The sequence below is a fragment of the Zingiber officinale genome, chromosome 7B, assembly GCF_018446385.1.
Source record: "Zingiber officinale cultivar Zhangliang chromosome 7B, Zo_v1.1, whole genome shotgun sequence".
Classification (NCBI taxonomy): Eukaryota; Viridiplantae; Streptophyta; class Magnoliopsida; order Zingiberales; family Zingiberaceae; genus Zingiber; species Zingiber officinale.
In genome coordinates, this window is record NC_055999.1 from 120,602,663 (window position 1) to 120,627,019 (window position 24,357).

At 40.5% G+C, this 24,357-nt stretch overlaps 5 protein-coding genes across 7 annotated transcripts; 2 read left to right on the plus strand and 3 right to left on the minus strand.

Annotated features, from left to right (window-relative positions):
* Positions 1-221: 221 nt before the first annotated feature.
* LOC122007355 (O-fucosyltransferase 23-like) lies at positions 222-1,911 on the plus strand. The gene has a single exon (XM_042563217.1). It carries the CDS (start codon positions 346-348, stop codon positions 1,693-1,695), a length of 1,350 nt encoding a protein of 449 aa, XP_042419151.1. The 5' UTR covers positions 222-345; the 3' UTR covers positions 1,696-1,911.
* A 235-nt stretch (positions 1,912-2,146) lies between these two features.
* On the minus strand, positions 2,147-3,739 carry LOC122007354 (pentatricopeptide repeat-containing protein At5g08510-like). The gene has a single exon (XM_042563216.1). It carries the CDS (start codon positions 3,736-3,738, stop codon positions 2,173-2,175), a length of 1,566 nt encoding a protein of 521 aa, XP_042419150.1. The 5' UTR covers position 3,739; the 3' UTR covers positions 2,147-2,172.
* Positions 3,740-4,057: 318 nt separating this feature from the next.
* LOC122007356 (paramyosin-like) lies at positions 4,058-8,977 on the plus strand. Its single transcript, XM_042563218.1, has 2 exons — positions 4,058-6,880; positions 8,850-8,977. The coding sequence occupies exon 1, from the start codon at positions 4,126-4,128 to the stop codon at positions 6,877-6,879; it is 2,754 nt and encodes a 917-aa protein (XP_042419152.1). The 5' UTR covers positions 4,058-4,125; the 3' UTR covers position 6,880; positions 8,850-8,977.
* Positions 7,609-9,002, minus strand: LOC122004786 (protein NETWORKED 3A-like). The gene is made up of 2 exons (XM_042559620.1): positions 8,960-9,002; positions 7,609-8,234 (listed from the first exon to the last, which is right to left on the minus strand). Exons 1-2 carry the CDS (start codon positions 9,000-9,002, stop codon positions 7,609-7,611), a joined length of 669 nt encoding a protein of 222 aa, XP_042415554.1.
* LOC122007357 (putative pentatricopeptide repeat-containing protein At3g16890, mitochondrial) lies at positions 7,778-11,850 on the minus strand. 3 transcript variants are annotated; one of them, XR_006118923.1, is made up of 2 exons: positions 8,918-11,848; positions 7,778-8,252 (listed from the first exon to the last, which is right to left on the minus strand). XR_006118923.1 is itself a non-coding variant. In XM_042563219.1 (2 exons), the coding sequence occupies exon 1, from the start codon at positions 11,746-11,748 to the stop codon at positions 9,577-9,579; it is 2,172 nt and encodes a 723-aa protein (XP_042419153.1). In that variant the 5' UTR covers positions 11,749-11,845; the 3' UTR covers positions 7,778-8,252; positions 9,565-9,576. The 3 variants fall into 3 exon arrangements, 2 of the variants coding, with proteins under 2 accessions (XP_042419153.1, XP_042419154.1); XM_042563219.1 differs by having other exon boundaries at positions 9,565-11,845; XM_042563220.1 differs by having other exon boundaries at positions 8,069-8,234; positions 9,565-11,850.
* Between the last annotated feature and the right edge of the window lie 12,507 nt (positions 11,851-24,357).

Below are 24,357 nucleotides of genomic sequence, written 5' to 3' on the forward strand. Positions count from 1 at the left end.
TGAAATGATGTTCTTTTCTTATTTTTTTGTATTTGAGTTGCAGAACTACTGGAAAATTATTAAATCTTTGGAAAGCTCTCCTACATCAGATGCTTGAAACTTGTTATATCTTAGCTACTTCAGTGGGTGCCAGCAGTATCGACACTAGCCATTTGGCAGATCCTATGATTATAAGAGAATCATGAATGAATGTTTAGATAACCTAATCATGAGCAGTTGATCATTTGGCGTCATTCGTCCTCATTGTGATTTGCTTTTTCTACAATACTAATAAGGAGCAGAAGTTCTGGTGATAAATTTATCATTCATGGCGATACAACAAGAACAGAATGAAGAAAGCCAGTGATGAATTCAGCAAACATTGAATTGCTCAAGCGAAGCAGCTATAGCATGAAGCATTTGGTTTTCAGGTGCTTCATTTTGGTATTTTCTATATTTGTACTTAGGATCGTCATATCTTCATTCCCCAGTTCCAGTTTGCTTACATGGAGGACCTCCAATTGGATCGGCATCACTGCTGCTTCTAACTTGCAAAATTCAATCAGGAGAGACAAATTCCTGGAAGTTCCTCAGATCATTTGGGGGTTGAACAATCAGAAAATTGCACTAGCCAGGGCATGCTTAACGGCGAGATTCTTAAACAGAACCCTTCTGATGCCTAGCTTGAGTGCATCTCTATTCTACAAAGAGGTTGATTTGCTTGAACCTATGGCATTTGATAAGTTATTCAATTTTGAAAAATTCAATGATCGATGTAATGGATTTGTGCGGTTGGGAAGCTATTCTGATCTTGTGAACAAGAGCAAACCATATGAGGTCCTTAAAGGTAGTGGTAGGAAGTGGACAAAGGAAAGGGATCTAAATCAGTTGACACAATGCAGGAATGAGTCATTTGATTACATTGAAGTTATTCGGATCTCTGGGAAAAATCCTTTCCTTTGGCACGACCATTGGCCAGCCAAGGATTATGCAAAGTTATTTGAATGTCTTATAGTGGTTGATGAGATAGAGAAGGAAGTGGCTAAGGTGATATCAAAGATTAAAGACGTAGGTAGAGAGGTGAGGCACAATTCTAATGCTCCGCCGAAGAATGTGAGTTTAGATGGCTGGCAAGATCACCATGTCCCATACATGGCTGTTCATATGAGGATCGAGAAAGACTGGATGATTCATTGCAAGAACGTAGAGCAGAGATTGAACATAAACCAGATTTGTAGTAGCAAGGATGAAATAATTGAAAGAGTGTCGCACATTACCACTATACAGCAGCCTATAGTGGTTTACCTTGCAGTTGCCGATGCCCTTCTAGAGGACGATTCAATACTAAGCGGATGGAAAGATGGTTTTGTTCCTTTTGAGAAAAAAAGTCTGGCAATTAAGGATGTATACGATAAGCACCCTTACCTTATACAGTCTGCAATTGACTATGAGGTTTGCTCTCGAGCAGACATTTTTGTTGGAAACAGCTTCTCTACATTTTCCAGCCTTGTAGCACTATCTCGGACAATGAAGTCGATTGGAATGGGGTTCACAAACTCATGCTCGACAGAAGTTGGGTATTCATCGTATGCATACAACATCGCAGAACAGCACGGTGGCGCTAAAATGTGGATGACCAATATGTCTGCCCCAAGTCTCTCCAGCATAAGTTATGGGACTAATAGCATATCATGTTACAGTTACTGGAACACATAAGTTAAGGCAGCATTCCTTTATTCTATAGGATGCGGCTGTTGCTAAATAGATGCCGTGACCGCATTCAGGAAGATTCTTCACTTCGCAAAGTCTAACTGGTGATTCAAAACTGACTGACTTCTCAATTGGTACAAGATTTCTTGTTCAGCATCTTTTATACACGTTGTAACATAATTTAACACCCATTTTTTTTTTGAAAGATGAAAAAAATTGACTGAATACTTGCTGTTATTGTGTTGGCTCTTATTGGGATCTTAAGTGTTTCTACCACCATTTGATGAGGATAGCTCTAAAATCACTTGTATGTTAGCTCTAGAACATGGAATATTCTCCTTACAAATTCATGTGATGATTTTTTAAATTCAATTTCTTAGTTTGGTGATGAAGATTGAAACCTAACTAATAATGAAACTTGAGAATATTTGATTGATGTTCTTCATTTTCCGCCATGTTTGATGGTTTTAAATAGTTGATATCTTAGGAAGACATGTAAACATCTGTTGTTTGTGGGGCGCAAACTTTCGCACTGGTCTCGGTCCAGCTAAAACCAGGGTTCTTCTTTGTTCCTTTCTCGCGCATTAGAGCTTTTACCCTCTTCACCTCGTCCCATCTGCCCAGCTCTGAGTACATGTTCCAAAGCAACGCATAGTTAGCACTGTTTTCTGGCTCAATTTCGAACAATTTGCTCGCTGCAACCTCTGCCAACTCCACATTGCCATGATTCCGACAAGCTGAGAGCAATGCACCCCAGACACTAGCACCGGCTTCGGTCTCCATCCTTTCAATCATCCGCATTGCCTCAACCAAACGACCGGCGCGGCTGTAGAGGTCCACGACACATGCGTAGTGCTCTGATTGCGGCTTTACATGGTAAACTGTCTTCATGGAATCAAAATATGCAAGGCCTTGATCGATCAACCCTGAGTGGCTGCACCCAGAGAGTAGGCCAGTGAATGTGATAGGATCCGGGCGAATGCCTGATCTCAACATGCCCTCGAATGTTGATACGGCTTCGCAACCGAGGCCGTGCGAAGCATAGGAGGTGATCATGGAGTTCCATGCGGTGACATCTTTGTCTCCGTGAGGAATTTTGTCGAACAGTTGGCGGGCTTTGGTAAGGTTGCCACACTTTGAGTACATTCCGACAAGAGCAATCTGCACGATGGGATGTGAATCGAAGCCCATGGCAGCGGCGTATTGGTGGATCCTCTCGCCTTGCTCCAGCGCGGTGGAGTGGGCGCACGCCGGCAGCACACTCACCACCGTCACCCAATTGGGCTTCACCTCCGAATCCCTCTGCCGCATTTCGTGGAATAGGCTCAGCGCGCGGCCGGATAGTCCGCTCTGGCAGTAGCCGGAGATCATGGAGGTCCAGGAGATGATATTCCTCTCAGGCATTTCGTCGAAGAGGTTCTCTGCGGCGCCGAAGGCGCCCACTCTCATGTAACCGGCGATGAGGGCGTTCCATGAGGAGGGAAGTCTAAGTGCCGTTTCGTTGAACATGCGGTGGGCATCGTCGAGGTCGCCGCACTTGGCGTACATATTGATCAGGGAGCTGCCGACGTAAGCGTCTCGGTGGAGGCCGCGGCGGAGCGTGTAGAGGTGGAGGGTGCGGCCTAAGTAGAGAAAGGAGAGGTCGGAGGCGGCCTTGAGGGCGAAGGGAAAGGTGAAGTGGTCGGGAGGGAGGCCAAGAGCAAGCATCCGTCGGAATAGGCAGAGAATTTCGAGGGGGGAGCCGCGTAGGGAGTGGGAGCGGAGGAGGGCATTGAATAGGAGGGTGGACGGACGGTCGGCATGGTGGAGGAGGAGGGAGGCGGAAGGGAAGTCGTCGGAGCGGGCGTAGGCGGAGGCGAGGCGGGCGGCGAGTGGAGCGTCGTCGTCGTGGAGGATGCCGAGGAGGGCGAGGTGCGCATGGATCTGGCGGAGGCGGCGGAGCGGAGAGGGGCAAGGGGATCGGGCTAGTGAGCGGAGGAGAGCGGCGTACGTGCGGGCGTCGGTAGGCTGCCGAAGGCGATGAAGTGCGCCGCCACCACGGAGATGCATAACACTGACACGAGGGACACACGTTCCGTTCCTTAAAAAAACAGGAGTACTGGAGCGGATGCTGGGAAAAAGCGGGTCGGAGTTTATCACAAGTCCGCTCCGCATCCAGAAATTGAAACCCAACCGTTCATTTCTCACGGCTAATTCAAATTTCGAAACTTGTAACCTTCGACAGCATCGCCTCTGCTTGTCCAAACACTGAACACGGAAAGTAATCAATCAACCACTGACACCGTTTAAAAGCTTATAGATGTCCTGTTTCCTGTACACATCCTACACGAACCTTCTCCAGTTCTCCTCCCATTGAAAATCAAGCGAACGATTCAAAATCGCAAAACCCTAAACTTAAGAGCGCCGGAAGTTTTCCTGCTCTTGTTCGCTCTTCCGATGGCCAAGAAGAAAAGCAATCCCACCGCGGCGGCGGCCGTCGTAGGAGGAGACTTGGAAGGGAGGCTTGAGAGCCTCAGGGATCTGAACCAGATCCTCCTCAAGGAAATGGTGGAGCGGCGGGAGCAAGTGAGAGACCTCCAATCCTGCGTCGACCGCCTCTCTGAAGATCGCTTCCTCTTCATCGATATTGACCGAAGTTTTTCTGATCTCGTCGTCACCTCCCGGATAACTGAGATCGCGGCCGAGAGGTCGGAGGCGGAGGCAGCTCTGGCCGCCGTGCAGAAGATGCTGGAAGCTGTCACCAGCGAGAGGGATGCAGCGAGGGGAGATCTTCATGCGGTGTTGTCTGAGAAGGATTCTGCCCTAGTTGAGCTTGACCGTGTGAAGCGGGAAGCTGAGATCCGAGATGTGAACGCCAGGGCGGAGGCCGAGAGGCAAAGGTGTGACCTTGAGCAGACGATGATGCTTATCCGAGATCTCGAAGCTGATAAGGTCACCATGGAAGAAAATGCTAGGTCGATGAAGAAGGATCTTAGTATCACTTATGATCAGTTGCAGATGATTCAAGTAGAGAAGGGTGAGATCGAGAAAGAATTGCAGGGACTGGTATCCGAAAGTGCCACATACAAAAGGGATCTCAACACAGTGTCGAAGGCATTAGAAGAGGCTCAGGAGAAGATTGCGAGTTGTCAAGTGGACAATGTTGGTCTCAGAGAGCAGATTTTGAGGATGCAGCTTGAATTTGAGGCGGATAGAGCTGATTTGATTGCAGAGGTGGACGGATTGAAGGGAAGGCTCCATAACATCGAACTAAAGAAGGAAGAGACAGTGGAAGAAAAGATTAGTCTTGAAGCTAAAGTTGCTCATCTACAAGGAATTGTTTCAGAGCAACAAGCTGAAAGAGATTTGACCTTGCAGAAGCTTGCCGAAGAAGAGGAATTGAAGGCTCTAGTCATAGAGGAAAGGTTGCATCTTAAAGAGGAGAAAGAAAAATTGCAGCTCGAGCTCAAGTCACAGAAAAAAATGTATGAATTGAAGCTAGATGATTTGCAGGAGACAGTTAGGAAGATCGAAGAAGCGAAGGATGAAATTGATGGATTGAGGTGTAAGCAGGCGTCAGAACTTGTCAATCTGGAGATGATAACATCTATGCTCCAAGCTGAAAAGCAATCAGCCATTAATGACCTTAATCTCGTGGTGATTGAAATCCATGGCCTGAGGCTGCAGGTGGAGGAGCTAAAGAATGAGCTTCATGATGAGAAGGGAAAAATTGAGAGCCTCAGGGTTCTGAACCAGCTCGCCCTTAAGGAAACAGTTGAAAGGCGAGATCAAGTGAAAGACCTCCAGTCCCAATTAGCTGAGCTTACTGCAGAGAAGGTGAAATTGGAATCTGTCGTTGGCAAAAGGGATTCAGTGATAAGGGATCTCAATATTGCAGTGTCAGAGAAGGATTCTGCCCTATTTGAGCTTGACAATTTGAAACAAAGGTGGAGGGAGGATGCAAAGAGGCAAAAGTGGGAGCTTGAGCAGAAGATGATTCTTATTCAAGCCTTTGAAGCCGATAAGGCCGCAATGGAGGAAAAAGCCATGTCATTGGAGAAGGATCTCAGAAGCACTTATGATCAGTTGCAGAAAATTCAAGCAGAGAAAGTTGAGATTGAGAAAGATATGAAGGGAATAGTATCCGAGACCGCCGCTTACAAAAGAGATCTCAACACAGTGTCAATGGCATTGGAAGAGGCTCAGGTGAAGATCGCAAGTTGTCAAGCTGACAACTTTTCTCTCGCAGAGCAGATTGCAATGTTGCAGCTTGGATTTGATGCGGACAGAATAGCTTTGATTGCAGAGGTGGATGTGTTGAAGGAAAGGCTACATAACATCATAGGAACAAAGGAAGAGATGGAGGAAGCAAAAGTTCGTCTTAATGCTAAGTTTTCTGATCTACAAGTTGAGAAGGACATGATATTGTTGAAGCTCGCTGAAGAAGAGAAATTGAAATCTCTGTTCGTGGAGGAAATTGAGAGATTGAAGTTGGAGTTTGGCTACCTTCGAAAGGAGAATGAAAAATTGAAGCTTGAGATAAATTCACAGGAAAGGTTGTTTGAAGAAGAGATTGATGGTTTGCGAAAGACAATTAGGAACATCAAAGCAGCGAAGGATAAGATCGATGGATTGTGGGCTATGCAGGAGTTGAAAGTTGTTGACCAGCAGAAGCAAATTTCAATACTTCAAGCTGAAAAAGATTCAGCCATCTGTGACCTCAATCTCATGATCAATGAAGTTGACGGCCTAAGGCTTCAGGTCGAGGGACTAAAGAAGGAGCTTTGCAACTCTGAGGCTGCACTCGATAGACTTAATGCCGAGAATACGCTCATGAAAGGGGATGTTGATTCATTGGTTGCAGAAAAGTCTGCAGTCCAAGAGATGGCAAGGGTTACTAATGAAAACTTTGCCAAGGTATTGTGCCTCTTAAAGGCTACTTCCGAGAAGATCATCGAACAAGAAATTATGGAACTTGAACAGGATTCAGGTGAGGATGTTCTGAATGCAGCCATAGATGATTTGAAGGCAATTGAGGTGACTTTTGAGAAGAAGGCGGCGAAGATCAACGAGATGGAGCAAGAACTGGAGGTGCTGCAATGTGCCAGGGCTGAGTCTGAGAAGAAAGCCGGAGTGTTGTGTTGGGTTTGTCCGGGAATTGCTGCCGTGTTGGCTGCCATTTCTTATGCCTTGGGAGTCAGCAGCCGCTAAGGTTTTCTTCTTCCTCTACCTCAAATTTGTTGTTGCCTTTCTTTGATGATCTTAGAAACGATCAAAGTTTTGGTATCGTTTATCTGATACTTGAGAACGATATGTGGGCTACAACTTAGTAAGAAGTACTCATTTCATACATGTTTTTTTTCCCTTGCCCACTAGGAGGATGACTTGTTAGGTCCAATTAAAATTTCTTAATATTTAAAATTATGAAAATAATTAATTTTTTTTAAAAAATAATGTTATCATTAAGTTTATTAATATATTTAATATTAATATAAAACTTTATTAAAAAAAATAAAAAAAGTTAGATTATTTGAAGTTGACTGAGCTTAACCCATGAACAATGTTGTGTTTTTGATATCACGCCGAGTAGCAAGAATTCATTTTGCACACTATCATTAATCTCAATTATTAAAATAGCTTTTAAAATTTTAAAATTATTAAATGTAGTAAGTTTCATGAACAACTAAGATAGGAAAGCATAACACCACATCATTTACTCATTTTAAAGATAAATCTAATGAAAAATACCTTTTCCCCAAAAAATTTCCATGAGAAAACGCAATTACTAATCCTCTTAAACCCTAAAAAACTCAAATTTTGCGAGAACCATTTTTTATCACTCATTATTATTTTTGTAAATCTTAAAACCATATAAATGTCCATTCCTTTTGTTGCTCTCTTATGCACTTCCTCAAGCAACAGTTATCACTTTTAAGAATGCTAATTGACAAACAAAGCTGCCTTATGACTTCTCTTTTCTCTTTCATCTCTCGCTTCTGCTTTAGCCTTTAACATTTTGTTCTCCATCTTCAACTTCTCAATCTCCTTAATCATCGCCGCCGCCGCCGCCTCCTCGTCATCAACTCCATCATTTGCTTCTTTTGCTTCACACAATTCAGATTCTTCACTACTATACATACACAATGGTGAGCAAGATTGGGGTTCTTCGTCCATTAGCATCTGGTTATCCAGCTTCAACCATTCAACCTCTCCATTCATCGCCTCACTGTCTTCAACTCCATTCTCCATCACCTCTTCCGCATCTGACACTTCAGATTCACCACCGTCGTATGTGCCCAATGCTTGTGCTACATAGATATGCTCAATTAACTTACCTATGTAGCACCCGCTCGACATCGGGAGTGTAAGATCCACATTGTGATGGTTTTTCATTTCTGACTTGAGTCGATCATATCGCTGAGCCAACAATTTGTTTGCTAAGTGGAAATCCTCAATCATGTGTATGAGCTCTGGTCTCTTCTTGGCGTACCGTTCTGCACTCTGTAGGAAAGACTCGGCTTCTTCTTCGATCAGTTCTAGGATCGCCTTCGTCTTCTTGTCTAGCTCTGGTTATTGATTTAACACTGTAAGAGGTCATTCTCTTAGCTTAGTTAAACCGAATTAATGTGAAGAACAAATTAGAACACTACAAACAGCTTGTTTGTCGTCATTATCAAACAAACATTGAGGTATTAGTCTCCATAATTTAAAGTCGTTACTTGTTAGTCTTGTTATCTAGATATGTTGAGATATAAATTTCACAAACATTGAGGTCATGCTTGCAAATAACAATTAGATTACAAGTGATATTATCAATTTCAGAGATAAGATTTGTATAGCAAATCTAAATAGTTGTCACTAATAAAGACGATCATGATTATAGTGACCTTTGCTAGAGAATGTTTCCTCTATTTGATGTTTAAGAAAATATCAAACAAAGCAGTAATCATAGTGTTTTCATAGAAATAGCAAGATAAAGTGGTGTGTAAAAATATCCTAAGAACTCACCAACAACATGAACCCTAACTTTTAACTGAAAGAAAGGCTCTGCCTTGTTTCTTCTAAATTACTGGAAAACAATAGAAACCTCAGCAGATTTGTCCACATAAAATGACTAGAAAAAATTAAGATTTCAATGCCAAGATGAAAATTTTCTTCAGCCAAAACTCAATCGATTGCAGGCAAACTCAAGAAGCGACAGGATTTTAGCTCGAACGCAGACGAGGATTCAAGGCGATGAAAATCGAACCTAGAAGCACGGATTGGAGCCAGGGGGAGCTTCTAGGGTTACTGCAGCCGTTGAGCCACCATGGAAGGGACTGCCGCTTCGCCATTGCTGGAAACCCTAGCCGATCACAGAGGAGAGGCAGCGGAAAAGGTGCGGATTTAATTTAAGGAGGGAAGGACTGAAGAAGTTGAAAAAGGAAGGAATTTGAAGGAATGAAGATCCTTCGTAACATTTACTTGGACAGGGAAAAATGGTAATGGGCCGGCCAAGTGCACCTGAATCTCGGCCCAGTTAAGATCCATCGGTCCATTTATGTTACTAAGGTTCAATTCCTTGACCGATTGATCGGTCGGAGTAGTCAGATGTCCGGCAAATCGGTCGCCTCTATCACCGACCTACCGTGATGAGTTTTGCTAAACCATGGAGTACTTCCATTGTTCCTAACGGAATCCACTCACGTAGATCGTGAAGAGTCGTGTCTCCGATCCTTGAATCATCGCTGGAGTATATATTCATACCCTTGCAAACATTTCGAAGAGGTGTTTCGAGTACTCGAATGTGATAGATAGGTTTGTTATGTCTTCTTCACATGGGAATGATACCGAAACCCAAAGCTATCATTTAGGGTTAAAGAACTTCAACTATTAATTGAAATGTTAAAAACAAACCTGTCAAAATTTTCAAGGTTCTTTTTCTGGCAAAGGAGAGGAAGAACTTATGCGAATTCCTTTCCTTTTACATTTCCTAATGAATTCCTCAGCTTCTGCTGGCTTGCCTATACGAATAAGGGTATCAGCAACTAAGCTATACGACTGAGAATTTGGAGAAATACTATGAAGTTCCATCACGCGCATTGCCTCTTTAGCGCCTTCGATTCTCCCTGCATCACACAAGGCTTTAATGAAAGAAGCATAGGTGTTCGCATCAGGAACAACTCCAAATCTCAACATAGCACTGAAGAGGTGCTGTGCTCTCTCAAACTTTTCGATCCTGCAGAGACTCAAAATGAGGGGATTGTAAGAGAAGATATCAGGATCAATGCCTTCCGATCTCATCCTTTGGAATAGCTTCATTGACTTGTCGATATTTCCAACCGCGCAAAGTGAACGTATCAGCGTATTGTAAGTGATAGCATTTGGGGAGATACCCCACTCTACCATCTCGTTGAAACAATTGAAAGCATCATCTATGCGGTGCGCTTGGCAAAGCCCGTCGATTAAAGCACTAAATGTAACGACATCGGGCTTAAGTCCATGCTCCAAAAGCTTCACTAGGATACTTCTTGCCTTACTTGAATCACCAGTCTTGGAAAATCCACTGATCAATGTGTTGAAAGTAATGAGATTCGGATGAAAACCCTGATTGCGCATCTGCTCTAAAATTTCTATTGCATTATCCAACATTCCTAATTTCACGAAGCAATCAATCAAGGTATTGTATGATTCCACACTAGACAGATATCCATCTAAGATCATCTTCCTCAGGTATTGACTAGCCTCCACCACATGCTTCTCCTCTAACAAACCCTTGACGACGATAAGATATGTACTGAATCCCGGCTTCCCACCTCTTTCGACATAACTATTCAACATTTCACACACTTGAGACAATCTCAAGCTCTTCAAAGCACATGCCACAACAACACCGAAAGTTAAGGTGTCTGCACATTTCCCTCTTTCACCCATTTTGTTCAAGAATTCGGTAGCCTCAAGTGCCATATTGTTCGTCGAGAGGCAATGCAGCATCGTGCTACAAACTTGTTCATCCATCAGATTTGCCTTTTCAAAGTACCTGCTTAAAGTTTTGTATGCTTTGCTGGATCCAATACATCGGAATGTACCATGAATCAATGCTCGGAATGTGGCTTCGTTCGGACTGACTTTCCGCTGTTTCATTGTCTCGAGCACCTGACATGCCTCGGCAACTTTCTTGGCATTACAGAAGCCATCTACCAGCATTGTGTATGTGAACACATTGGGTGGGCAACCTGAACACTCCATTTGCTTCAGCAACCGAAGAGCTTCGTCTACGATACCACGTTTGCAGACTCCGTGGATGAGAGCATTGTATGTGAACCGATCGGGCGAGCAGTTGTCAGAAGGCATCTGTTGGAATTTGAAGTAAGCAAGATCAAGTGAGTTTGCCCTGACCAAAGCTTCGATCATTGAGTTGTAGAGCCGCGTTGTCGGTCGGAGACCAAGCACTGGCAACTGCCCAAAGATTTCATTTGCATACTTGGCGAGCCCTAATCTCCCCCAGCTCGAGAAAAGCATGCAGAGAACATCTTCTGTGAGGCGATACCCGGAAACCCTAACCTCCTTCATCAAATCCGCCGTCAGAATAATTGGACCTTTCCTCCATAGCACATCGCCCAACACCCTACGCACCGAGGGATGCGCCGCTAATTTCGCGTCGAAATTGGCGGCCCAAATGTACAGCCTGAAGCAAAACAAAGGATTTTGGAGATTTTGCAGCAGACTTACAATTATCCGAGGGCTCAAAGAAGGTTCGTAGCGTCGCAGCTCAGAATCGAGCGCCAAGAGGGGGTCTTTCTGCGAAAGAACCGAGGCGAGGCGGACGTGGTCGAGGGGCTTCGCCGAGGTCGCCTGCTGCGTAATTCCGCTGGAAATGAGCGGTTTTGATTCCGGAGTGGAGCCGAATCCACCGATGCCGTCAATACTTTCATATTTTGGAGGCGAGAGTCGGGAGTGATGGCGAGTATGGCCGCGCTGGTATTCGCAGGGGCCGTCGACGGCGGGGTGCGTCGGATCGAGATGGGCCTTCTGGGTGGAAAACAAGGTGGCGAAATAAGAGCTGCGGAGGCGTAGAAGAGGAGGGGGCGCTCGTCTCATGAGCTGAGGAGGTGGTGGCGGCAGCGAGGAACGCTTCCGGTGGGCGGCGGCGGCATGACTCGGAGGCGGTCGTTACTATTAGGTAAAACTAAAAAAGATCGCTCCAGCACGACGGAGATTTAAACCGGCAAGCATTTTGGGCCGGACTGAATCAAATAGGCCGTTGTTAACTAGATGATGCTTCGGCCCATCAAGCACATCCCCACATTGCTTGATTTGCCAAAAGTAATCTTGAATGGATAATCGGAGAAGAAGAGTGCAGCTGAGTGTGTCGACGAGGGGAGAAGAAAGAAGCAGTGGATAGGAGTGCATCCAGTTGAATCTTCGACTCGGCAAGCCTCTCCTTGTCAAATGCATCCACTAGGTATATCACTGCATCAGGCAATAATCATGCTCTTGTCATTAACTCATCTTCATTTATGAGACACAAAAGGATAAATTAAAAAAAATTATCATAGGATCTAAGAAGTGCTAAAGAGGATGAATAGTGCATATCATTTTTTCACATTTTAAGGAAACTTGAGAGATAGCAGCAGAAATAGAAATCAAACACAACGCTAATACAATTTCTTTTAACTTGGTTCACATCCCGTGCTGCTAGTTCAAGGCCCATGATCGTTGATCATTTTTGTTGGACAATTCATTAATTATTCGATGAGTACAAGAATTCGAATATGCATAATAATTAAAGACAATGAAAAATACCGACAACAAATTGAGATCCGAAGTAGAGAGTTGTTGTCGGTGCAGTGTTTCGACATCGTGGTAGAATTTTGGAGCAACGCGAAAATCTTTTGAGCGAAGAAAAATAACCTATGGAGTTATTGGTTGAAAACTCATTTTATAGTGCATCCAGGGCACCTCGAATGAACGAGGGTGTCTCAAGAAAGCCTCATTCGATCCAATGTAGTTGCACGTTATCCTCTTGAGATAAATTTCTGGTTGAAGCATCTAGAATGAACCAGGGTGCCTAGATTTCAAGCGCTTGAAACCACTCAGGGCACCCTAGATCTCAAGTGGATGAGAACTACCCAGGGCACCCTAGATTCTTCTCCAAGAGTCCGAAACTTCGTCCAAGTTTTTGCCTTTGATTACCTACATCATAGAGTTAGCGCACAAGCATAATATAAAAGTAGACATATTTTTAATAACTTTTGGATTTTCAATAAAATCCAAGGTTAGATTGACGTCTACTATTTCATTCAAGGGAACACGTCCTCACATACTCTTATCAAGAGAGTTTACCTAACTTGCTAAACACCCGATCATTCAGATATGTTTAAACTTCTTGCTTGACATTCTATCCTCTGACCCCATAGGACTTCCTCTCGATATTCAGTCCTCCAGACCTATTGATCTGCTAGACGTCTGGTTCTTCAAACCCATCTAGACTTCTTGCCTGGTGTACTCAATATGCTAAGTCTTCTGCCTAGCATCCGATCCAGCTGACCAACTAGGACTTTTCCTTACCTATTATCCAATCAGTTTGACCTACTAAGACTTTTATCTTTACCTAGTATCCACTAGGACTTTTACTTTACCTAGTATCCAGTTAACTTAATCTATTAGGACTTTTTGATTAAGCTATATGCATACTTAGTCAATCTAATTAAATCACAATACCGCTTAACTTTAAATTTTTTACCAATATCAAAATCAAGTTCAATTATCTAGTACTTCTTATACCAATAATCTCTCACTTTTTAATTATAAGAAACTAGTTCAAAATTAAGTAAAGATAGATATAAAGAAAATGTTTAATGAGTAATTTTTCAAAAAAAAAAAAAAAAACTTTCTCCCCTTAATTTCATCTCTCCCCCATAATGTAATGTTTAGGATATTTTTTTTTAAAAAATGCTTAACTTTATACTAAAATACTTAACTTTTATATATTCTCCCTTTTAACATATATCAAAAACTTAATATAAATGAATTTCTTGAATAATTTTCAAAATAATTTTTTTGGAAAATATTTTAAGGCTACTTTTTCAAAAGGGATTTTGTGAAAATAGAATTTTGAAAAAAAATAATTTAAGACTAAAGATAAAAAAAAAAATCAAAAGACATGTTAAGATTAAATTTTCAAGGGAAATTGTGAAACCACTTGGAACATGCATTTTTAAAAAATAATCTAAGGCTAAATTTTTAAAAAGAATTTTGAAAGACATGTTAAGATTAAAATTTTAAAAGAAATTTAAATAATGGTTAAAATAGTCGAAACACACTTGAAGGCTAAATTTTAAAAGAGGATTTGAGAAATAATTTTAACAATGCTTTAACATTTAAGACATTTAAGGAGTTAATGCACTTAAAAAAAATTAATTTATGATCCTGTCTAGAACTTGAAGATATGAAAAATTAAAAATGTGGCATTCTGGTTGATCATTTGTAGATTTCACTCGGACTTGCAACACAAACTATGTCAGTGTCGAGTCAGGAAAGGGGTCCCCGACATTGACTCTCTGACGCTCAAGTTAGTCACTGATGATGAAGACGAAGGTAGAGTAACAAGAAGACTGTAGCACAAACAGTGAATATTGCATGTATTGCGTACCTGTGCCGATGTTTGGACTCCCCTTTATATAGAGCTCTTGTAACGCACGTGCACGCTTCCCAAGGTGAACACGCTTATCAAAGTTTTCCCTGAAAAGACTTGTCAGTAAAGTGTCCCTGACACAGTACCTTAATGGGCTGAACATATCTCTGAAATGATATTAGAAGCTTCCGCCGTACAATCTTCTGGCTTTCCATACCCGGTGTCGGTGACACCAACTCCCAAAAGGATGTCGATGGATATCAGAGGGAGTGTACTTCTAGGCCGAGGGGGTTGGCCGCTCGACCGGGATTTCACCGCTTTGGTGTTCAGTTCGATCGGTCAGAACCTCGCTACTCCTATGTGTGTGTATATTCGTCCGAAGATTCACTTTGCCACTACCGAGACATGTTGCCAGGCCGAGCGGGGTAGCCACTCGGCCCGGCTGCTGCACCTTGCCGCCTCCTTCGTTCGACGTCCAATAATCCATTGAGTGTCAATCGTTTAACTCCGTGTCGAAGGCGGCGGCGGATCGGGGCCTTCTTCCCCGGTCGGGGCATGTTTCGCCCGATCGGCCGATGCTATCCGCGCGTTAACCGCCTTGACTTTAACCTCCACCGGGGTAGCAGGGTGGAGCCCCTCTGCGCGTTGACCGCTTTGACTTTGACCTCCACCGGGGGCAGCGGGTGGGACCCCTCATCATCACCGCATCACATGTCTCTCCCTCAATTCTAATCGAAGGAGGCTGCAAGTCTGACTAATTGGATAATTATCTGAGCATTTTTCCACCCGATCGGCATTCTTGAGCATTACTTGGTTTCTGATCGAGATGCGACCGCTCCCTGTCGGTCGGCCAGTTGAAGCTTATCGTTCGGCCGTGGGTATGCTCCCTCAATCTGGTCGGCACAACGAAGGTTTATACTTGTGAAGTCTTTTCTTGGGTTGTCTTGGGCGAGCGCGAATCAGGCTTATGTCACCCATATTTTTAGAAAATCGTGCAAATCTCTTCACATTAAGGCTAAGCGCGCCCCCATGCCCTCACTAAATGTCGACCCGTGGTGATGCGCCACGTGTCCTGCCCACTGCCGCCAAATGCCTAATGTGACAGGCGGATATCCGTTGGTGATGTGATGTTTGACGGTTCAAATTCAACAATCAGATTTTGACTGGGTTTCTGCGACCTAGATCGGACGACTCTGGTCGGCCGGCCCCAGGCTTATAAGTGATTACACTCTTGTTGTTGCTATATAACAACAACAAGTGGGGGTCCATGTACTGCCGAAGGTATGTGTTATTAGTGATTACACTCTTGTTGTTGCTACAATTCTCTTTGTTCTTCACTGTTGTCGGTGATTGACTTGCACGTCGGAGGGCTAACGTTAGGACCCCTTCCCTAGCCCGACATTGATGTTCTTAGTTTTGTAGAGTGGAGCGAAGTCTTCACACGTTCAACCATAGAACTATATCCCCAACCAGTTGTCTTCACCGTTTTAGGACAAGATAAATGTTTAATTAAACACAGATTAATTAGACTTAATATTAATTTAGTTTAAGTATATTAAGTGTAATTATGAATATTTAATTGAGTTACGATTTTATATTAAATAAAGTTTGAGTTTGTTAAGATTAAAGAATTTAAGTTAATTAAGAAATAATTTAAGTTAATTAAGAATTTTAGATTTAATTTTAAGTTAATTAGTTTAGGTTAAATTAATTGAATTAAATTTGCTTGAGGTCAGTTTATTAAGTTTGATTAGAATTTATCAACATTCTTAATTAAGGTTTATTTATTAATTAATTATTAATTAAATTGTTTAATTTTAGTTAAGTTTACATAATTAGTTTTAGATTTAATTATTTGATTTAGAATTATTTGTTTAAATTAGGTTGAATATGGGGTTTAAGTTAGGTTTAGGTTGATAAAGTTAATTTTAAATAATTTCTAAATCTATTTCACCCTTTTCTCAATTTTTAATAATAGAACTTTGATAGGATTTATGAGATGGTTGTTAATTTTACCTTTGTTAATTTAATTTAAATTTTAAGGATTAATTAATCTTTTGTTAGATTCAAGTTTAACTATTGATTAAATAAATTCACATTTCAGGTTTCAGCTTACAGGCTATGGAGAGGCATAGAGTTCATTTTGGATATCCAAGCAACAACCACTTCTAAACAAAACTGATTTATGAAATTGAACACTTAGCTAATCAATTGAGAAACTCTAGTCTAACTACTCAAGGATGGGGCGAGGTAGTTTCAGTTAATTCCACTTAGTTAAATAGACAAAGTAAAGTACGTCTTACCCCACTTGACTCCCTAGACCAAGCTTCTCATACCATCTTGTCTCATCCTAGTACTAGATTGGGTAAGCATCAATCAAGCCTAAGTCCTTATCTAATCATTCTAAATTAAACAATAAATAAACTAAATGTGCAAAGTAAAATAGTAAATAAATCAAGCATATAAGTTTATCTAATAACAAAAATAATTTTTCTATCAGTTCCCTCTTGATCATGACGTCAATAAGGTCTATTTAGGTAATGTATTTGACCCTTGGGGATCCAATATTAGTTTAGTTCAACATGATTAATCATGTTTGATTTAGAGATTCATATTTGGACTTGATTTCTAATAGTTCGATTTATTAAAGATAAATATGATTTAAAATGAGTCTTAGCCTTGCATCCAAGTCTAGATTGATTGTATATAGCTTTTTGTTCTCCAAGTATAATATCAAGATTTTTAGAGCCCAAAGGGAATCATTCTAATGATTTTTTAAGTTCTTTGATTTAAACTTTCAAAGTAGAATTTTCTTTCTTAAGTTATTGGACTTGAATTGAAGTTCCACTTTGGACTTATCAGTCGAAGAACTTGGGTTAGTCTCCTCCTTAAGGGTGGTTACCTCTTTTTGGAGTGACTTGACCCAGACATTGGACTTGAGTAACTTTTACATCTAATAGTTGTTGGTGCAATCGATCTTTAAAATTTTGATGTTTGACAATGTACCTAAAGTCTGGTCAGTTTGACTAAGCATTAATCTAAATAGTGTTGGTTGCTACTCGGAAAACCTAGAGGTTCCACTGTACAAAAATTTTGTACAAAGGTCTGAACCTTTTCCTAGCTACCATGTGTTCTTTTAAATTAAATTTTGGATCGCCTGCGGAACTTAACACGTTTGATCCAAAACTTAATCTATTTGCTCTTTAAGGTTTAGACTTGGATCTCCTGCGGAACTTAACACGTTTGATCCAAATCACCTAAGTTATTAATTTCATTAAATATTAATTTCCATAATTGGTTCCCAGTACTGACGTGGCGAGGCACATGGCCTTCTTGGATATGGGAACAACCACCACCGACTAGACAAAACCTTTTATGGAAAGCTAATATTTAATTTCCTAAAATAACTTTAGGACAACCAAAAAGAACAATCAAATCACAAGGAAAAGAAAAAAATAAAAGAACACAACTTCGAAAAACATATTCGAAATACTAGAATCGTAAGCCTCTTGTATTTGGTATTATTTCCATAAATAACTAGCATGATGCGGAAAGGAAAAATTACTAGTTATACCTTCTAAAAAGACCTCTTGATCTTTTACCGTATTCCTCTTCTAACCTCGGACGTTGTGTGGGCAACGATCTTCCGAGATGAGAACCACCAAACACCTTCTTCTTCCTTGCAAGTTTCGGCCACCACAATTCTCCAAGAGAAGTAGAGGTCCGGCCACCACCACCAAGCTCCAAGGGATGCAAGAAACAAAACCACCTTTCTCTCCTTCTTCTCCTAGCTAGAACCGGCCACCATCAAGAGCTCCAAGAGAGGTTGCCGCCGACCATAAGAAGAAGAGAAGAGGAAGAAGCTAGGGCCGGCCAACAGGGAGGAAAAGAGAGGAGAAGAATAATAGAGTTGATCACCCGTGAAGGCACCTCTACCCCCTCTTTTATAATCCTTGGTCTTGACAAATAAGGAAATTTTAATAAAAAAATTCCTTAATTCTTTTGTCATAAAAAAGAAAAATTATTTTAATTAAAAAATAATTTTCTTCTTTTAATAATAATGGCCGGCCACTTCTAATTTCCCAAAACAAGGAAAATTTAATTCACACAAGAATTAAAACTTCCTAATTTGTTTCTAGAAATTTATAAAAATTTCTCCAATAATTTTTATCCCTTCATGATTGGTTAATAAAAAGGAAATTTTATAAATTAAAATTCTTCTTCTAAACATGTGGATAATTTCCAAAAGGAAAGTTATCTCTAAAAATTAAAATCTCTTTTCAATCTACAAATAAGGAAAGATATCAAATCTTTTCTTAATCTTTTGTAGAAACTAATAAAAGAGAATATTTAATTTTTAAACTTCTTTAAATTATTATCATGGTCAAAAGGAAAGTTTTCTTAAAATAAAATCTCCTTTCAATCTACAAATAAGGAAAGATTTCAAATCTTTTCTTAATCTTTTGTAGAAAGCTTTAAAAGGAAAGATTTAATTTTTAAACTCTCTTTTAAAACTATGATATCCACATAAGAAATAATTTTAATAAAAAATCCTTTTTAATATGATGTGGCCGGCCACCTAAACTTGGGCTCCAAGCTATTGGCCGTCCACCTTAAGACCAACCTTTAGGCTTGGCCGACCCTAAGCTTGAGCTTCAAGCTTAGCTTGGCCGGCCCCTATTGGTTGGGTAAGAAGGTGGGTATGTGGTGGGTATAAATCTCTATATACAAGAGGTTACGATAGAGACCGAGAGGAGGAATTGGTTTTGGTCTCCCGATGAAATTAAGCATCCCGTGTTCGCCCCGAACACACAACTTAATTTCATCAATAATAATTCATTCCACTAAAGAACTATTATTGAACTACCGCACCAATCCCAAATTACATTTTGGGCTCCTTCTTATTATGAGTGTGTTAATCTCCCTGTGTTTAAGATAACAAATGTCCACTGATTAAGTAAGTTACTGACAACTCACTTAATTAATATCTAGCTCCAAGAGTAGTACCACTCAACTTCATCATCATGTCGGACTAAGTCCACCTGCAGAGTTTAACATGACAATCCTTATGAGCTCCTCTTGGGGACATTCTCAACCTAGATCACTAGGACACAATTTCCTTCTATAATCAACAACACACACTATAAGTGATATCATTTCCCAACTTATCGGGCTTATTGATTCATCGAACTAAATCTCACCCATTGATAAATTAAAGAAATAAATATCAAATATATGTGCTTGTTATTATATTAGGATTAAGAGCACACACTTCCATAATAACTGAGGTCTTTGTTCCTTTATTAAGTCAGTATAAAAGGAACGACCTCAAATGGTCCTACTCAATACACTCTAAGTGTACTAGTGTAATTATATAGTTAAGATAAACTAATACCTAATTACACTACGACCTTCCAATGGTTTGTTCCTTTCCATTATGGTCGTGAGCTACTGTTTATAATTTATAAGGTACTGATAACATGATCCTCTGTGTGTGACACCACACACCATGTTATCTACAATATAAATTAATTGAACAACTACATTTATCATAAATGTAAACATTTGACCAATGTGATTCTTATTTCTAGATAAATGTTTATACCAAAAGCTAGGCTTTTAGTATACACTCTAACAAATAGAACATGATGTTTGGAAGAGAGAAGTCTAGTCAGGACTAGATGACTAGCAAGAATAAGTTCTAACTGAAGGATAGGTAGGTGAGAAGTCTACTGAATGACTTGTCCTAATTGGAATTTAAGCAAGTGGAAGTTCCGGTGAGTGAAGTCGAACCTTAATGAGTGAAGATAGGTAGTAGAAGTCCTGATGAATGAAGTCGAACCTTAATGAGTGAAGCTAGGTAGTGGGAGTCCTAATGAGTGAAGTCGGACTCTAATGAGTAAAGCTAGGTGGTGGAAGTCTTAGAAAGTGAAATTGGGCCCTAGTGAGTGAAGCTAGGTGGTGGAAATCCTGATAAGTAAAGTCAGGCAATGGAAGTCCTAGTGAGTAAAGTTATGCAACCCAAGAAGGAGGTAACCCTAGGTAATGAGAAGTCTTGGAGGAGTAAACTCTAAGCATGTGTGACCGACTGATTTCTGGTTGACCGTGCACGGTCGGTCGGACCAACGAATTTAGAAATCTGTTAATATTGTTTTACTATACTATTTTATCTATTATACTAACTTAGTAATGTAGGTAAGCCTTAGTAAATCAGCTTGGTCAGATACTAAGCAACACCAAATAAAGTCCAAACTGGCCAGGAGGACCAGATGTTTAGCAGGTAAGTGGAGGTGAGTCACTGTAGGAAAGTGACTCAGTGAGGACGCATCTCGGTTGAGGGGACAGTAAGCGTCAGTCCAATTTTGATTTATTTTAGAAACTTAAATTGAGACCTTGACTAGATCCTGATCTGGAGGGTAGGGTCTAAGTCATAAATTAATCATATTATTATTATGCTAACTTTGTTTTGTAGGTTAAATATTTTTGTATTGTACTAACATATTTCACAGGGAAAAAGAAGTACCAAAAACCTCGGGTGAACAGTACTTGAAGTGTCTTTCAAGCGACAGAAGGCGCCTTGAGTACTATTTATAGAAGGCACATTCGAGAGCTTGAAAGGCATCTTCGGTCGGATAAAATTAGACTTCGTCGATGATAAGAGGTGGACTATTTGGGATCAGATTTTATGCATTGAAGGCGCCTTCAGTGATATAGAAGGAGCCTTCAACTCTCATTAAAAGAATATCTCGACCAACAACTCTTCTACAAGCTTCTAAGCATTTGGTTGACGTTTCGATTGCTCCGACTTCCTATTGTTGCTCCGCTATGACATTACTGTGTCTGACTACTGTTGAGAAGTCATCCAACATCGATCTTAAGCCAATTATCCTCGAAAAGTGTTGGGTAACGAAAATTTAATCTTGTACTTAATTTATGTAGAAAAGAAAAGTGTAGGGTATTTGTTGTTTGTACTCAATCCCCTCTTTTAGCGGTTCTAGAAGAGAGTATTAGTGGATTGCCCATTAATACGGTCTGCGGGATCGTGGGTCTTGGAGTAAGAGTCGTCGAAGGCTCCGAATCAAATAATCGCTTACGTTCTTGTGCTTCACAGTTTCTTTCTTTTCCGCTACACATATTTTGATTTTAAACAAGAATAAAAAGAAAGTTTTAAAAACCATGTGATTCACCCCCTCTCCCCTCACATTGTCTCAATCTAACAATAGTGAATCATATCATACAATTTTTTGACTAGGGGAGAATGTACCTCATTGATTAGTTCATCTAAAATGAATACGGATTCATGACTTGTCTCAGACTCAACTTTGGATTTAGACTCAAGCTCGGTCCTAGTCTTGGCCACTTCTTCTCGTGCTGATAGTGCCAAAAAGCTTGCTTGAGCTTGTTCTTCTTCATCCGACTCTTACGACGACTCGAACCACGTTGTTTTTTGGACCTTCTTTCTTCTTGCCTTTTTGGTTTCCTTTATGTTTGGACACTTCGACTTGTAGCATCCTTTTTTTATTGCACCCATAGCATGTCACTTCTGACTTGGACTTCATGGTTCGATTCGAACCTGGTTGCTTGCTATTTAATTGGATCTTCTTTTTTCTTAAACATTTTGTGAACCAATTTGAATAGTTGAAAAGTGATCTCGTCATCATCTTCTGCATTTGATTCATCTTCGGATTTGGATTTGATTCTAGACTTGTGCTTAGGCTCCTTTGTTTTAATTTTACCTGCAATCAAAGCGACACATTTCTTGGTCAGGCGTGTATTAGTCTACTCATGTAACTCGAATTCGAAAAATAAATTGTCTAATTTAAGAATTGAAAGATCCTTGGAAACCTTATATGCATCTACTATAGATGCCGACAAGATGTTCTGAGGAAAGGCGTTAAGTGCATACTTCATTATATCCATGTTCTCTACTTGTTGGGCATATTTTGGATTTGAGCGTGTAGCTGACTTGTCGACTCACCGTCTTATATTTTTGTGTTATACAATTTATATAATATTAAATCATGTTTGCTTACCTTTGTATTGGAAGCCCCTTCGTGTAATTCTATGAGTTTCTCCCATAGGTCTTTCACAATTGTGAATGATCTTACTTGGTCCAGCTTCTCTTTGGTCAAGTCGCACTAGAGTCTGGGTTGCATTAGCGTCGGCCTCAATCTTCCTTTTTGTTGGTATGTCTCATTTGTCGTAGGCAAGGGGTACTCCATTTTCGATAGGGAGTGTGATTTATAGTCTAGGTCTTGAGATCATACTCCATTCGACCCTTTTAGTAGTTGAAGTCCTCGCTATAGAAAAGAGGCGGTTGTATGGTATTATAGTCTTCTTGATGGGCCATTAAAATAATCTTGCACACATGAAAATAAATGAGAAGCTTAGATTAGTAGTGAGGGAAAAGAAATTAACGAGAAGCAAAAAAATAACTCAAATGGTATTGCACCAATTTTGAGTATTTACAACAAAATAAAAGATTTGCCAGAAGAGGTGATTACACTAATTCAGACTTAATGCGAAAAATTGAAAACGAAAAATAAAAATAAAAAAGGTGTAAGAAAAAAAAAGCTCGAATAGTGGTTACACCAATTCAGAGTGCCCTCACTCTAATATCAATTGTAGAATTGAAGAAGCGCTAGAGGCGGTGAATAGTGCATGCAACTTTTTCATGTTTTTCAGAAACTCGAGAGATAGCAGTAGAAATAGAAATTAAACACAACGCTAACACGGTTTATTTTTTACTTGGTTCACAGCCTGTGTTGCTAATCCAAGGTCTACGATCGTTGATCATTTATGTTATGAAATTCACTAAGTATTCGATGAGTACAAGAATTCAAATATGCACAATAATTAAAGGCAATAAAAAATACTGACAACAAATTGAGATCCAAAGTATAGCATTGTTGTCGGTGTGGCGTTTCGACGTCGTAGCAGAATTTTGGAACAGCGCGAAAATAGTTTGAGCATAGAAAAATAATGTACGGAGTTGTTGGTCAAAGACTCATTTTATAGTGCATCTGGGGCGCCTTGAATTGCCTAGGGCACCTCAAGTGAGCCTCATCAGATCCAATGCAATCATGTGTTATCCTCTTGAGATAACTTTCTAATTGAGTTGCTTGGATTGACCCAGGTGTCTAGATTCCAGGTGCTTGAAACTACTCAGGGCACCATGATTCCAAGGTGCTTGAACTACCCAAGGTGCCCTGGATCACCCTGGATTATTCTCCAAGTGTCTAGAACTTCGTCCATACTGTTTGCTTTGAATTCCTGCATCACAGAGTTAGCACGCAAGCATAACATAAAAGCAAACATAATTTTGATAGTTTTGGGTCTATCTGGTCTAACTTTCAGATTTCCAATGAAATCCTAGGTAGGATTGACGTCTACTGTTCCCTTCAAGGGAATGCATCTTTATCTACTCCTCTCAAAAGAGTTTATTTGACTTGCCAAACATTCGTTCCTCTATTCCTATTTGGACTTCCTACTCAACATTCGATCCATCCAGCCCTAGGACTTTGTCTCGTTGTACGGTCTTCCTGACCCATCAACTTGCTAGACGTCCGATCCTCCAAACTCGTCTAGACTTCTCGCCTGATGTACTCGATCTGTCAAGTCTTCTACCTAGTATATGGTCTAGCTGACCCAGTAGGGGTTTTCCTTGCCTAGTATCTAGTTAACTTGACCTACTAAGTCTTTTGCCTTTACCTAGTATCTATTAAGATTTTTGTCTTGCTTAGTATCAAGTCAATTTTACCTAGTAGGGTTTTCTGATTGAGCTACGTGCATACTTAGTTAACCTTATTAGATCACAATACAGTTTAACTTTGAACCTTCTGTCAGTATCTAAATAAAAACTACTAGAAATCCGAATAAAGAAAGATGATTAGCTGAAATCCTCCATCTCAATGAGACACAATACAAACCAATACAACAACATTTGAACTTAATCAAGCAAGGAGAATAATAATACAAATTGGATCAGGGTGATAGTGTTAGGTGTAATTTCTCTTTACTAATCTCAAAGAGTAAAAGAAACATGAAAGAGAGTTGGAAAAGGGGAAAAGGTA

Bases quoted from the DNA above. Each gene is read 5' to 3' on its own strand.
- LOC122007355 (XM_042563217.1), top strand. From the start codon at position 346: ATGAATTCAGCAAACATTGAATTGCTCAAGCGAAGCAGCTATAGCATG.
- LOC122007354 (XM_042563216.1), bottom strand. From the start codon at position 3,738: ATGCATCTCCGTGGTGGCGGCGCACTTCATCGCCTTCGGCAGCCTACC.
- LOC122007356 (XM_042563218.1), top strand. From the start codon at position 4,126: ATGGCCAAGAAGAAAAGCAATCCCACCGCGGCGGCGGCCGTCGTAGGA.
- LOC122004786 (XM_042559620.1), bottom strand. From the start codon at position 9,002: ATGGCGAAGCGGCAGTCCCTTCCATGGTGGCTCAACGGCTGCA. The intron at 8,235-8,959 runs GTAACCCTAGAA...ATCAATAACCAG, and splicing joins ATGGTGGCTCAACGGCTGCA to AGCTAGACAAGAAGACGAAG.
- LOC122007357 (XM_042563219.1), bottom strand. From the start codon at position 11,748: ATGAGACGAGCGCCCCCTCCTCTTCTACGCCTCCGCAGCTCTTATTTC.